At 33.8% G+C, this 16,203-nt stretch overlaps 1 protein-coding gene across 1 annotated transcript in view; it reads right to left on the bottom strand.

Annotated features, from left to right (window-relative positions):
* Positions 1–15,328, bottom strand: part of LOC135217590 (uncharacterized) — a 49,795-nt gene extending 34,467 nt beyond the window's left edge. The window contains exons 1-7 of the mRNA XM_064253554.1: positions 15,309–15,328; positions 14,020–14,107; positions 12,972–13,103; positions 12,384–12,503; positions 11,713–11,877; positions 11,286–11,405; positions 10,891–11,131 (exon numbers count right to left, since the gene is read on the bottom strand). Coding sequence (XP_064109624.1) covers positions 10,891–11,131; positions 11,286–11,405; positions 11,713–11,877; positions 12,384–12,503; positions 12,972–13,103; positions 14,020–14,103 — 862 coding nt within the window. The 5' untranslated portion in view covers positions 14,104–14,107; positions 15,309–15,328. The remainder of the gene's footprint in view (positions 1–10,890; positions 11,132–11,285; positions 11,406–11,712; positions 11,878–12,383; positions 12,504–12,971; positions 13,104–14,019; positions 14,108–15,308) is intronic.
* Positions 15,329–16,203: the final 875 nt, after the last annotated feature.

Here is a 16,203-nt window from a genome sequence, read left to right as displayed (position 1 = left end):
CCGGCATCCATCTTCTGTAGTACTTTTGTCATGGGAATCATGGCTACTACGAAGAGTAGTGGGGACAGTGAGTCGCCCTGGAAGATCCCTCTCCTGATATTAACCTCTGCTAGTCTTATTCCAGAGCTTGTAAGTATTGTATTCCAGTTGCGCATTGTATTTTTGAGGAAGCTGATGGTATTTTCCTCTGCCCCATATATTTTCAGGCATTCTATTAGCCATGTGTGTGGTATCATGTCGAAGGCTTTCTTATAGTCTATCCATGCCATGCTTAGGTTGGTTTTCCTTCTCCTACTGTTCTTCATTACCATTTTGTCTATCAGGAGCTGGTCTTTTGTGCCCCTACACTTCTTTCTGCAGCCTTTCTGTTGGTGGGGGATGGTGTTTGTCTCCTCTAGGTAGTTGTATAGCCTTTCACTGATGATACCTGTTAGTAACTTCCACATTATTGGTAGGCAGGTGATAGGCCTGTAGTTACTGGCTATATTTCCCTTACTCTTGTCTTTTTGTACTAAGGATGTTCTTCCTGTGGTCATCCATTTGGGTGCTTGGTGATTTGAGATACAATGCTGGAGTTGTTCTGCTATTCGTGGGTGTAGGGCCTTGAAGTTTTTGAGCCAGTATCCATGGACTTCATCGGGACCTGGGGCTTTCCAGTTTGGCATTTTCTTTAGTTGGTGTCTGACTGTGTCTGTCGTGATCTCTGTGAATCTTTGTTTTATTCTCCCTGTTTCTTCTTCCTTGACTTCCTGGAGCCATGTTGCATGTTTGTTGTGTGATACCGGATTGCTCCATATGTTTTCCCAGAGTCTCTTACTTGGTTCGGCTTCAGGAATTTCTGGGTGGTTTTTCTTCCCCTCTTAGTTGGCTGTATAGTCTTTTCTGGTTGGTTCCGAATAGTTTGTTCTGTTTGTATCCCTTATTCCTGTTCATGTACCGTTGGATCTTGTGTGCTTTGGCCTTAAGCCTCTGTTTTACATCTTCTATTGTGTTGTTTAGTCCCCTCTCTTGTACTTTGTATTTCTCGTTGAGTTCCTCCCTTGTTTTCTTGCTTCTTAGCCTTTTTTCTGCCATCTCTTTCAGTTTACTCAAGTCAGATCTCATCACCATGATTTGCTTTTCCAGGCGTCTTTTCCAAGGAGGTTGCTGTTTTGGTTTCTGTTGGGTTGGTTGTGACGGTGGTGTTGGTGTTCGAATCCCCATCAGTTCTGCTACTAATCTTGCTCCTGCATATGTCAAGTTATTTGTTTCTGTGATACTGGTGGTGTGTATTAGGCCCATTATTTCATTGACCTCACTTGTTTTCTCCCTTAATTTCTTGTTGTTGTAGGCTTTCATGGAGGGGATTTTTGTTCTCTCTGTATCTGGCTCCATCCATTGTCTAATCTTTTCTACCCATTCCGTCCTCTCTGTTACTTCGTCGGTGTTTCTTCGTGTGTCGTTGTTTGATACCTCATCCTCCCTGTCGTCTTCTGTGGCATCGTCTCTCAGTTCGTCTTCGTGTAATTCGTTGTCGTGTGACATTTCCCTTTCCAGTTCTTCTCTTTCTGTTGGGGAGAGCCAGTTCTTTTTCTTTATGTTCCTTACTTGGTCTGCCAGCCTCTGCTCTGTTTGGGGGGTGTTATTCCTCTCATTCCAGATGTTGACCAATCTTCTTCTATATCCTCTCTCCGTCGGGTTGCTTCTGATGTAGCATCTCCATATTTCCTTATTTTCTTCTCTTGTCCATTTCTTCCTTTTTGCCTCTGTAGCTCCAATCTCAGGCTGTTGATTACTTTCGTTGTGGTGATCAGTTGCTGGATGACGACCTCCAAGTACCTGACCGTCTTCCCCTACAATTGGGTTGAATACCTGGTTGCCGGACGAAGCTCCTCTGTTGCCAGAGGTTCCATTTACGTCGTTGTCGTTTATTCCTTCATTTCTTTCCATCATTGCTGAGTTTTGCTATTTAACCCATAGCTGGACCCTACCCCATTAGGGATAGGTACTCATTTACAGCTGAGTAGACTGAGGAAATTATGGTAAAGATCCTTTCCCAAGGAATCAACGCCGAGGAGAGCGGTCACCCATCCAACGACTGACCAGCCCCAATGTTGCTTAACTTGACTTAAGTCTATTGACGACCTAACCCACTCCTCCACGGCGCCACATATTATTATTATTATTATTATTATTATTATTATTATTATTATTATTATTATTATTATTATTATTATTATTATTATTATTATTATTATTATTATTATGTTAGTAGCCAAATATATTTACAGGGTGTGTATTATAATTTTGGTGTGGAATCATTTTAAGAAAGTAATGTCTTTCGATCTCAAAGCAGAAATTTGTTCCATTACCCATGCATTTTATACAATTAATAATGTAAAGAGTACCTAAATTATTTTCTCCTTGAAACTAAGTCAGTACAGTTAATTCAATCGTTGCATAATTAAAAGTTAGTTGAAAACCAACTTTCTCCAAATTTGAAGATCGTGTATTTACTCCCTATCTTTGTGTTCATCAAGTTAAAGGCTTTTAATGGTATGCGAATGAACTAATTGAATTTGCTGATTAAATAGTATCACTGTTTTAGGTATTTCTGTATTTATTCCTCTTTGCTTAACCACTTACCTTCTTGAGGATGAGGTGGACAAATTATGACAGAGTTGGAGGGTTCCAGATTGGCTTTATATACTGGGCGAGTACCATGGCTTGGCTGTCCCACCCACTATGACAAAGACGCCATCCAAGGGCAGTTTTAATTATGCAAATTAGCTCGATGGTTGTATGGGAATCTGAGTCTTCTGCCTTTGGCAGTAATGATTGATTCTCTTTATTTCCTATGGATGTGTATATATATATATATTTTATATATGTATGTATGCATCTAACATTACAGTATATATACATATACATGCATAAGTGTATATAAAATGTGTGTATATATACTTCAGTATATATGGGCACATATATACATATATATATATAATATATATATATATATATATATATATATATATATAATTTTATATTATAGTGTGTGTGTGCGCGTGCGTGTATCATTAATATTTAGGAAGATTAGCCTATCCTGCGTCGATAGCCATTCATGCATGCTATGAAGCAATAAATTAGTCGTGCCGACATGTGTTTATATTTGTAAACCTTTATTTATTTTGATAATATATACTTCTTAATTACACACACACACACACTATATATTATATTATATATATATTATATTTAATATATATATATATATTATATATATATCTATATATATATATATAATATATTATATATAATAGAAATATAAATTAAATATTTATATTATATTATATATTATATTTATTTATATATAATTATATATATATATATAATATATACATATATATATATATATACACATTAACATATGTAATATATTTATATATATGTGTGTATTATAAAGACGATAAATATTAGAATAATAGAATTCATGTATCTCTACGACATCGTGAAACCGTTGACATTTAATTTGATTTTAAGTCGAGTGTGCAGTACAGATTTTTCCTACGTAAGGTAACAAATTGCGCATTACAATAAACATGCTGTGTTATAAAAGAAAGGAAAAAATGCGCATTACAATTAACATGCTGTGTTATAAAAGAAAGGGAAAAACATTACAATAAACAAGCTGTGATATTATAAAAGAAGGAAAAAATTTCGTATTACAATAAACATGCTGTGGTATTATAAAAAGAAGCAAAAAATTGCGCATTGCAATAAACATGCTGTGATATAAAAGAAAGAAAAAGAATTGCGCAGTACAATAAACATGTCGTGATATTATAAAAGAAAGAGAAAAATTGACCACTACAATAAACATGCTGTGTTATTATAAAAGAAAGAGAAAATTACGCCTCACAATAAACGTGCTGTGATATAAAAAAGAAAGAAAAAATTGCGCATTACATAAACAAGCTGCGATATTAAAAATGAGAGAAAAAATTGCACATTACAATAAACAAGCTGAGATATTAAAAAAGAAAGAACAAAATAATTGCACATTACAATAAACAGGCTGTGATATTAACAAACAAACAAACAAACTGGGCCGTTGGAAAGGATAAGCAAGGTTTGTTCTTCGGCCCTTCAGTAAATTGCGGTGATTTCCGCGCCGAAGTAAAAGTTAATGGCGGTTTCCACTGCCCACGGAAATTTTTATTTCAACACTTTGCGTTCTTCATTTGTGTAACTCCGTATATCTTTGTTGTATAATTTTGCAGTTCCTTGCCCAGCAGGCTTCACTGTAAAAATAGTATTCTTGTGTTGTTGAAATGCATTTTGTCTCATTCTTTCAATAGCCCCCTTTTTTTCATCTTTTTTTGACCTGTGTCATTTATATTATACGGCCATTCGGCACCGTGGTGGTACATTTTGATACAAATATTAAAAGTTAACTTGAAAAATATATTGCTAAACATCCCGATAGATTAAGTACTCTATTTACGTATAAAGGTATGTGAACATATGCAGAAAACGTAGTTAAACATATGTCATCTGGAAACTGTTACCACAGCTTAAAGTGTGTATATATGTATACTACACCTAACAATCTTTAAGCCGTGGTTATATAGATATATGTGAGTGTTGATATATATATATATGTATATATATATATATATATATATATATATATATATATATATATATATATATATAATACAAGGAGCCCATAAAAACACCAAAATATAGAGAGAAAAGTACTATATTTCAGAGACTGCTGTCTCCCTCTTCAGGTACCTGAAGAGGGAGACAGCAGTCTCTGAAATATAGTACTTTTCTCTCTAAATTTTGGTGTTTTTATGGGCTCCTTTTATTAGATGGAATTCTGTTATAACAGAATATTTTTACCAGTCATATATATATATATATATATATATATATATATATATATATATATATATATATATATAACTGGGTCTTTTTATTGTAATCTTTTAAGTTATATTATTTTTTAAAATATTTTTTTCTCTCTTAACTATATTTTTAAGATAGTTTTTGTAAATTTTAACGATTTTTGTTACATTTACAGACTGAAGGTGCACAAAGAACATGTACGACACGTATTATATCTATGGCCTTTATGATGTGTTTCTTGGACCCTGCTGCCTATGCCTAATCATGATATATATATATATGTATAATATATATATATATATATATATATATATATCTATATATATATATATATATATATATATATATATATATGATTTGCACACTTCATTGTGTGCCCTGAATTACTGGATCCATGGTTTGCTCCCATTTCTTATCGACTAATAAATTCCCCTTCGGTTAACATATATGGAAATATATTTAATTCCGAGGTAGAGCGAATTAGATATTAAAGGACATTTGTAGCTTAAATGCATTATATATTATATTATATAGATTATATATATTAATTATATATAATATATATATATATATATATATATATATATCCAAAGCATTTTCAAGTGAAATCCGTCCATTAGATGAATTTTATTGCGGGTCAAACATATTCAGTCATTACATAATAAATACTTGAATATGGTTTGTCAGTAGTACATTGAAGTTTAATTTACCAAATGGATCTCAGTGGAAAGTATTTGAAAAAAAAATTTTCAGTGCGGCTGAGTAACTAAGATCTAATAAGTAGAGTAGCAATTTAAAATTCTAATTACCCCAAGGATATTATTGACATTGGATATTTTTTTCCAGTGCCGGCAGAGTCGTCGGCCTCATTACCTTGGGATCGGCATCTTGGGGAAGGTGAGTGAGTGTTCTCGCTTTGTTGACTGCAGTAGGTTGACGATCGTCAGGGATGACTTCTAGGAAGATATGCGATTTGGGTTTTCTGGAATGAAGGAGGCAATCTGCTCCCCCCACCCCTCTCTCTCTCTCTCTCTCTCTCTCTCTCTCTCTCTCTCGTTAGTTTTACCAGACCACTGAGTTGATGAACAGCTCTCCTAGGGCTGGCCCGATGGATTAGATGTTTTTACGTGGCTAGAAACCAATTGGTTACCTAGCTAAGGGACCTACAGCTTATTGTGGGATCCAAACCACATTATATCAAGAGATGAATTTCTATCACCAGAAATAAATCCCTCTAGTTCCGCGTTGGCCGAGCCGAGAATCGAACTTAGGACCACCGGACTGGTAGCCGAGCGCGAAATCCACTCGTCCAACGAGGAACTCGATTAATTAATATTTATGAAAAGTCTCATATCCTTATGTTATTCTTTTCAAGTGCCTCATATCTGGCGCTTGATTGTTTTTTCAATGTAATATGGATATCGCCTAAAATTTATATTGCGTTTTCTACGTCTAGAGTTCTCTCGGTAATAATTTTTTTTCTTTTATTCGATAGTCTACACGACGTTTTCATTCGTGGACACAGAAAGAAGGTAAAGAATGTCAGCTGACTTTCATCTTCAGATTTACTAAGCGTAATCAGCATATTATATTTTGCGTGGCATCACCGGCATGAAATTCTAAAGAACAAAATTACCAGAACTGCCTGTGTTTGCCAGCCGTGTTTCTTGACTGTGAAGTGCTCAGATGGGTTTCTGAAGAATATTCTGTAACCTGCTTGCATCTTGCGAGATTTTTCTTTTATTTGTATTTCTTCAGTTCTAACGCTATTATGAACGTTGCTCGGCTATACCGAGACACTTAAGACAAAACTAAATTCTGGAGAGAGAGAGAGAGAGAATCAAGATATCCTTCTTGAACGTCATTCATAAAAGATTTAAATCTACCATGGCCCGAGGAAGTTTTTTATGTTGTGAGATTACGGTAAAACAATTTTCTGATAGAAGGCACTGTTTGGTGTGTATTTGACGTTTCTTCCTCCCCGTGTTATTTATTTCTTTATTTTTTTATTATTTTTTTTTTAGATAACTGCTGTTTAATGTTTCCCTCGGATACCTGTTTTTACAGTATAGTGACATAGATCATCTTTGGTGGTCATATGATTTAAATATTCAAATTAATTTCTTTTGCCTTGTTTAAAATGCGAGTATAATACGCACTCGTGTGCTCTTGTTTGAGTGATAGACAACGCGAGATTAAGGCACGAACGTAGAAGGAGAGGTAAGAAAAAGTATAATGTTCAGTTGAAAGTGAATCCTAATATAACTACAATAATTCTGTGACCGTGCCTGTACCAAGCCCGGATGTAGTAGAGAAAAAAATATTAGTGATACTGAAGTAAAACTTTAACAGTCTGATGCAAGAAGCGGTTTGTGGCAACGAGGTATGAAGTTAAACTTGACTATTCATTCCAGTTGCTGGGTTTATGATTACCGAAGGTGAGCTTTGCAGCCGAGGGTGGATGTAATAGGTGACTTTAATGGCTATGAATCACATTGCTCCGATTATCGTTATTCAAATTTTGTACATATCACAGTGTTAATTTAATTTTGCTGTTGTAAATTGTTTCGTTACTCGTTTTAGACTGATAATAGTGAACTTGCCCGTTCTTGGGTTTTCTTTATTTTTTGTATCGACCATTTTTTTTTTTTAATTAATACTTAGCGCAACCTTTAACGCCGTTCTTATAATTTTGTGATGAAAATGAGCGAATGCTGGGTGGAATTAAGTGATAAATGTTACTGATAAAATTCCAGCAGTTTTATCTATTTTACACACACGTGTATATATATATATATATATATATATGTATATATATATATGTATGTATATATATATATATATGTATATATATATATGTATGTATGTAGTAATATATAATGTATGTAAATATATGTATATATATATGTATGTATATATATATATATATATATATATATATATATGTATGTATGTATGTATGTATATATAGTGCATGTGTGTATGTATATGTATAGCTAAAGATAACGTATGTGTTTATGAAATACTGTTTGTTGCTCTAACTGTTAGCCTTCTTCCCAGCCCCAATTGCAGTTCCATTTAATTGAGAGATGCACTTTAAAGGTCTCTCGGAAGATATTGTCCCTCTCCTTTATGGTATCAGAAATCAGTAGGATCACCATCGTTAAGTACTTGGTCCGATGTTAAGACTGGATCCTCGGGACACTTTGTTTTTATAATAAATGTACACGAAATAAGCACATGCGTATATATATATATATATATATATATATATATATATATATATATATATATATACTATATATATATATATATATATATATATATATATTTATATGCATATATATATATTATATAAATGTATGTGTATGTGGGCGTGTGTGTGTGTTTGTATGTGTATGTGTGTATGCATGTATGTATTGGTTCGTGTATTTATAAGTGAGCATAAGCTATTGATAGTAGTACAGCACACACACACACACACACACACACCACACACACACATATATATATTATATATATGTATATATATATATATATAAGATATATATATATATATATATATATATATATATATATACGTATATACATATTTTTATTGAAATGTTTAAATACTAAATTACTACCAGTATAATTAAACGATATAAGACCACCTTCTGATCAGGGTAATTTTCAAGTGATTTCCTTCATTAAGATGCCATTGAGGGACTGCTCTTCCTAATTGGGACACTTGTGAGGAATACATCGTACAAATTCTAACCTTATAATGACTCAAGTAATTAAAGATTAATTAGAGAACTAATTTAAAGATTTCGTCCACTCTTTGTTACAATACTGAGGATTCGTTTACTCTCCCTTGTAATTATCTATTTAGAGCCATAGTCCTCGGAACTGTCAATAAAACTATAGTCTGGGTTGCCATAATTGCAACAGAAATTCAGGGGATGTCGATGTTTGTGTCATGATGAATTTGCCGTTTCCTTGTTCTTATTTGATATTATTTTGACTGGGTCATGTTTCTGCTACGACTTTTTCTGTTACTCTTTACTTCGATACTTTTGTTTCAATCCCTTCTGAGGAGAAACTTTAGTCTTGCCCTTTTCATACACTCATGTACACACACAGTCACGTGTCAATCACTAATCTACGACTCCCACCATTTTGTCTTAGAATTGAAGATGAGAAATCTGGAGATACGTGGGTGGGAGTGGCTGAAAAGGACAGCTCAAGTGAGAAAATGGAAACATTATTTTGATGTGGTTCTGCCATGTGGAATAAATGGAGGATGATGAGTTTGTGAAAAATAGCTCATAATTCGGAATTGTTAGGTGGTGGGGTAGAAGGAGACCTAGAAAGGAGGCGAGAGTGTTTGTTAGACTGACGTCAAACGGCTCAGTGTTTGCAAGACAATTCGTCGCACTGCTGATATCCCTCCTTTGCAGTTGCAAGAATCTTTTCATGTTATGGAGGTTATTTGCGTATGGCGTTCATCTTCGGTTCGGTAACTGAAGGGTACGTTGGTTTCTCTCTCTCTCTCTCTCTCTCTCTCTCTCTCTCTCTCTCTCTCTCTCTCTCTCTCTCTCTCTCTCTCTCTCTCTCGGAATTAGCCCCTGTTCTGGGAAACCAAGTGATGTTTTGTGTGTGTATGTATCAGATAACTAAATAAATATATTACTATAAGTATTATCAAATTTACATATATAATAGATGTATATATAATTATATTATATATGAATATAGTATAAATATAATATATATATACTACTTATTTATTATGTATGATATATATGTATATTATATATGTTATATATATATATAATATATATATTAATTTATTATTATATATATTATATATATATGTATGCATATAAATATATAGCCATGGTACTCTTTCATTTACTTTTATTTCCTAGATCAGGAGTACTGAAAAATAAAAAGTGAAGTATAACCTCGTACCAAGCGATAAATCTTCATTGTATGAGTCAAGCTTTAAAACAATAATAATATTGATAATAATGAAAGTAAGTAATGATTCCAGTGCTTCATAGCAGAGGTAGAAAAAGAAAATTTTCCAACAAATTAATTCGAAATTGATCATTTCCTTAGGATCAACTTTTCCTCTGCTCATAGGAGCTGTTGACTGATTGCTCAATTAATATGAGTAACTGGCGTCAAATCAGTGGAATACTTGCCGAAATAGCACCGGTAGAAGGGTGACGATGGTGCCATCTTGCGGCATGAATTGTAGTTTCAGTTCATGGCATTTATTTCAAGAATCTCCTTTGATGCTTTCTCTTTTTAAAGGAAGTCTAATGAGGACTAAGATTTATGACCTTTACTTGAAGACCAAAGCCTTAGAGATGTAGACAGTTATTAGGGAAAATTAAGGGCAAATATACGATTCTCCAAGGATGCCTTTGTTCGTAAAGTATTAATAGTTCGCTTAAACATAAACTGACCTCACTAAAACGCATACATTGTATACATTTGATTTTGTTTTGGACGCAATTAGTTTTTATTTGGGTTTTGGTGAAAGGGTTTTGGTGAAATAGTGGAATAAAACAGTCGCTAACATGCATCGGCAAACTTGTTATACAAAATTATACACAATATTTATACATGAAAATCATACATCTTATGAAGTACCTGGACTAGACAGGAACAGTATAGACTGGTATCCAACCCAGCCAATAGGATTAATACCTGGACTGGACAGGAACAATTTAGATTGCTATCCCGTCCAGCTGTGGTAATTAATACCCTCACTAGACAGGAAAGTTGTAGACAGGTCTCATACAGCCATGAAGGTTCGTTGTTAGAACTAGACGGAAACTGTAGAGAAATATCCCAACCAGCCATAGGGGTTAAAACCTGGACTAGACAGGATCATTACAGACATATACTTTCTCAGATTTGAGCCTCAGATTATACAGTAGTTGATCCCTCGCATTCCATCATTATCCAAGAAGAGAACCATGAGAGAACAGTCCCCCTTTTAGAGAATTTCCAGCTCGTTGAGAGAATCAGCTTCCATGACGATGGCGGATAGTTTGTTCAGTTTGCTCTCCACGGTGTCGTCCTCGGGGAACAAGGAGAGGTCGAATTCGTTGATGTTCTTCCTGAGGTCGTCCTTGAAGCAAGCGTCTGTCCTCGTTTCCTTCTCGCACTTCATTGCCATCAGGAGGTATTGGAGGTTGAGGGGGAGGGGGGACTTGAGCCTCTCCAGAGGTAGACAGTACTGGAGTGATGGAGGTTGAGATTAGAGATCATATATTGATGATTACATGCAATAGAACTAACACTGATGTCGTTGACGTATGAGTGACCATCTTGATTCGAGTGTAATTACAGAGAATGGACGTTAATAAAGAGGAAATAATGCGTTTACTTACTGTCAGCTGGACGCAGTGGTTAATTCCATCAGCAAGGTCTTTCTTCAATCCATCACTGATTGGCAGCTGATTGTATGATTCGACATAATTGGCTGCGTGCAGATTAAGATATTCATCGATCTGTTGAGAGAGATGAGTAAAATTATTTAACCACCGCAAAATGAAAGACTCGTGGATCAAGCAACAGATGAGTGAAAAATTAATCGTAATTGATTGACCCTGGAAAAGAAGGGAAACCCGTGAGAAAATAACAAGAAAATGACTGCTTCTTTTAACACTGATGGTTAAAGTTCTTTAACTGATTAATGACCACAGAATTACGTCACCTGTCTGTAATGGGTTTTAATGGCATTCGTTCTTGAAGATTAGGTTATCATATGATGCATTTTAAATTGAATGCAAAGGTAAATTGGGCGTTGTTACTTACAAAGCCAAGTTTGTGGAGTGTGCAGGTGTAGTTGCTCAGAGAAGCCATGACCTTGTTGACGGAATCCAGGATGTAGTACTGATCGAAGAAGGGTTGTTTTGGGGGATCCACTGCTACTGCTGGCTCTTCTGCTGGTACTGGTGCCTCTCCTTCAGCCTGGCGTTTCTGAAAGATAAATGAGCTTCATTGAAGTGCAGCTCAGTTGTCATGATAGAAGTTCGAAGCCAACTGAATGTAATGTCGAAGAGATTTTATTTCAGTGGTTTGAATTGTATTTTGTTTTCCTGGTACAAACGTACATGTTTCATTTATCCAAGATTACAACCAATTTTGTGTGACTTTTTGTACTGAAAATTAGAGGTTTCCTTTAGAAATTAAATATATACGTTTTTTATAATTAGCAAAATTACTGCTAATAGTAATGACATTTTGAAAATCTTACTTGGCAAAACTCATTTTTCCAAGGAAATGTTATTAAAGTTTTTTCCCTAGTTTTAATATTTCCAATTTGCCCTGTCGGTTGAGGAACTCATGAATTTCTAATAATTGAGAGTTTATGGCCCACCTAAACGCTTTTAAAGAGAGCTGAGCAATTCATTAAATTTCTTACTATAGACATTTATATAATCACATGTTCAAACTCACAGTAGTATAGAAATATATATTGTTACCTTCACGTAGTGGTATTGTGGGTATGTCTGTGGGATGCCATAATGCTGCTGGTTGACTCCCAAATATTGTGTAGGGTACTGATGGTACAAAGCTTGCCCTCCTGCATTCACGGGGTATCCCTGAAAATGAAAAGGTTTTGTTATAATTCTCTGTGGATTATTTATTGGAGCCGCACTTGTTGCTTTTCATTTCTCTATTTACTGGAAGCCGAATGGAATAGTTGTAAAGATCAACGCACCAATTGCGGGTTGTAAAATACAACTCGTTGTTCTGTAGTATAGAGATAATTCTGACTAATCTCGAGTCTAGACATTCAAAATTTAGGAAATCTTTGGTTTTGAAATTTAGCTTAACAATTTGGAGTTGAGAAATGTAACTTATCAGTGTAGATTGAAATGTAATTTAATCTCTACTTTTCAATTTGTTAAAATTGTCGATTTAGAGTTGTGAAATCCAGCTTACCAATTCCAAGTTCTGAAAATAAACTTGATTTAATGTCGGGATTTGTATCTTAACAATATCGAGTTGGAAAGTACAACTTCTATTAACATTCAACATATTAATTTCCTCCTCGAAGTATTACATACCAATTTCGAGTAGTAAGTGTAATCAACGCTATGCAGGCTCGACACCGGAAACTGTTGGCACTCCCTCTGGGCGATGCCAACCTTTGCCAGGTAGTCGTAATAAACATCTTCTCCGAAGCAGTTTGCCATGACCTTTGGAGGAAAAGCATTCATAAATATTAGTGAAATGCTGCATACATGAAGAGGAATGCCTAATGGAATACACGTGAGAGTTGAGTAAGCATATAGTAGGTAACCTTTAGGAAGGAGTAGGTCTGAGTGAATATATATATACATATATATATATATATATATATATGTGTGTGTGTATATATATATATATATATATATATATATATATATATATATATATTCAAAATTTCAATAAGTGATGAAGATATTTTGTTGGTACGATTATTGATTAAAAAGTAATGATATTACGATTATTAACGGAAAAAAGTGATGATGATAATTTGTTGACTAGAAAAAATTTTAAGATAACTCTCTTGGGGTAAATTAGAACTGAAACGACCGTAAAAAAAAAAAAAATTATTTTTGTGGCTTTGAGGATGACCGTGGTGAATATAATCGCAGTTTGGTTGAACAAAACCGCAAGTAAAGGCAGGGGGCTTAGTGAGTATATCGCTGTATACTACTGTAGACCAGTATATTGTTTAGTGGAAGGCGTTATGTGCTCTTTTATATTTATTAAAAAAAGTTAAACTTTTTTTCTATATTGATATGATTATTGCCTAGTGTTCAGATTGAAGGATACCGGTATTGACAATGTTTTCCATTATATTCAAAATTTAGTTTAAATAAATTAAATTTTGAATTCCCTGTATGTCAAGAATCGTTTTCTGTAAATCTAATAGTACAGACGACTTTACGCCAGGGTTTAGCTAAGATGGAAAAATATTTTACCGTATTAATTTACACAAAAAATTGCTGTTACAATCTACAAGATTCAACTTGGAAATTGAACGGATGAGCACAAATGAATGAAACAGGAAAATGTACGCATAAATCGTCGTACAAGAAGATTATTTTTATTCAATATTGTACTCACCTTCGTGAAAGTGTACTTCTCGAAGAACTCCTCCTGGGCCATGGCGACGGCCGCCAGTGATATCAGAATCACAGCTCGACTCATTTTGCTGCAAGAGATAAAAGCTTTTAGAAAGTAGATTTCAGGAGAATTATGGAATGTGAAATTTTTTAGATAGAAAGTGAAGCAGACGGATGTCTCAAGACGTTTATGTTTGGCATTTTGATAAAATCGTGGAGTGAGGTAATGGACTACATCTGTGCGTGCTAATGCTATATATATGTTTATACGTTCACGTACGTTTGTAATATATACATATATATATATATATATATATATAGAATTATATTATATATATATATATTTATAATATATATATAGACATAAACAATACCTGTGTATTAATATATGTGTTTTATATTTATATGTGTATGCATGTGTATATATATATATATATAATATTATAAAATATTTAATTATAATATAATATATATTATATATATATATATCTATATATATATATATATATATGATTATATATTGTGTGTGTGTGTATGTATAAATATTCGTGCATAAGAAATACATCGTTACGCACAGTAGTGCATGACTTTCGTCTGTTCACTTGATGTCACGTCCAAAACTATTATTTATTAATTTTATTTACACTACCGGAGCTGCCTTGCCGTAGGAATATTTAATGCGTAAGAAATTAGGGGACTTGAATTAACCACCATTGATAGTTCCTTTCAGTTCACCAATTCTTAATTTGATTATTCCTTTACCAACTGAAGGATAAGTAGATCATTACTTCGTCCTTAACATTATTATACTAGCAATAATCTTTCATATAAAAATGGTAACTACAGTTCATGGGTGTTGTAAGAAGTATAACCGTAATTAAAGTTGTGTAGATAATAAAGGCAACAACAGCGAGAATTGTGAAAATAATAACAATTATAGTATTTGTTTTATGTAGAATCAATGCCTATCGGTGACCAGATAGTTGTGTAATTCTGATTTTTAGAATTAAGAATTATTACTACAATTATGCAACTATAATTTTTAGAATTTAAGACCTGCGGCACTGTAACAGTGATCAAGATGAAAGTAACCGTAAAAAAGAAAGCAACTAAATTAATAATAATAATAATAATAATAATAATAATAATAATAATAATAATAATAATAATAATATGAAGCAGAAAAGCGAAGCATTAAAGGGAGAAAACGCTATTGAAACTGATGTTACGTTAAAACCGCGACTTCCAAAGAAATCAAAGTCTTTGTCCACAACCTACAACCGCGCTCACCTTCTTCCAGATGTGGTGTGAACACTTATGACACAGTAACTCTGTCTAACATCGTCTTTTATATACAGGCCTCGTGTATGGGCCTCGCCGTCCCATCCCTTTGACAAAGAGAATAGCCAAGGGCAGTTTTAATTGCATGGATAATTGGAATGTTTACACCATATGCTAATATGTAGGGATGGCTTGTAGGTAGGATGTGTGGTTTTCCGTTATTTTGCACTGCACTTGCAACATAGGCACAGAGAAAGGCCTTGCATATATATATATATATATATATATATATATATATATATATATATAGTATATATATATATATATATATATATATATATATGTATGTGTGTGTGTGTGTGTGTGTGTGTTTGTATAGTTTATTTTCACCAAAAATATATCGTATGTATTTTTCGTGTAAATATATGCGAGTATATATATATATATACCTGTGTATTTGCCTGTATGTATTGTGTATATATATATATATATATATTATATATATATATACATACATATATATATGCACACGCACATATATCATGTGTTTGCATATTTGTATACATTGTTGTTATATGAATCTCATTTATGAGTATATTCTCATTCACCAAATATGCCTTCACTTTCAAAATTAATATGCATGTGAAACGGGGGTGACCAAGTTTCACAAGACGTGTATGGAATTCAACCTGTTCTTCCAATTCTTGATTCTTGTTTTCGTCTCGAGTTAAAACTATTTGCCCTTGCGCTACGCCACTTCTTCAAAACAGACTTGGGATGGGTTCTTTTATCTCCATATGAAGGTTTATCGCAATTATGATGATATTGGATGAAACCTGGGAGAGCCATGAACCCCTGACATCTGTGCAGTATATCACGACGCCAGCCACCATACCAGCAGACC

This window comes from Macrobrachium nipponense, chromosome 7, assembly GCF_015104395.2.
Source record: "Macrobrachium nipponense isolate FS-2020 chromosome 7, ASM1510439v2, whole genome shotgun sequence".
In the NCBI taxonomy this organism is placed as follows: Eukaryota; Metazoa; Arthropoda; class Malacostraca; order Decapoda; family Palaemonidae; genus Macrobrachium; species Macrobrachium nipponense.
This window is presented reverse-complemented; position numbering and strand designations above follow the sequence as displayed.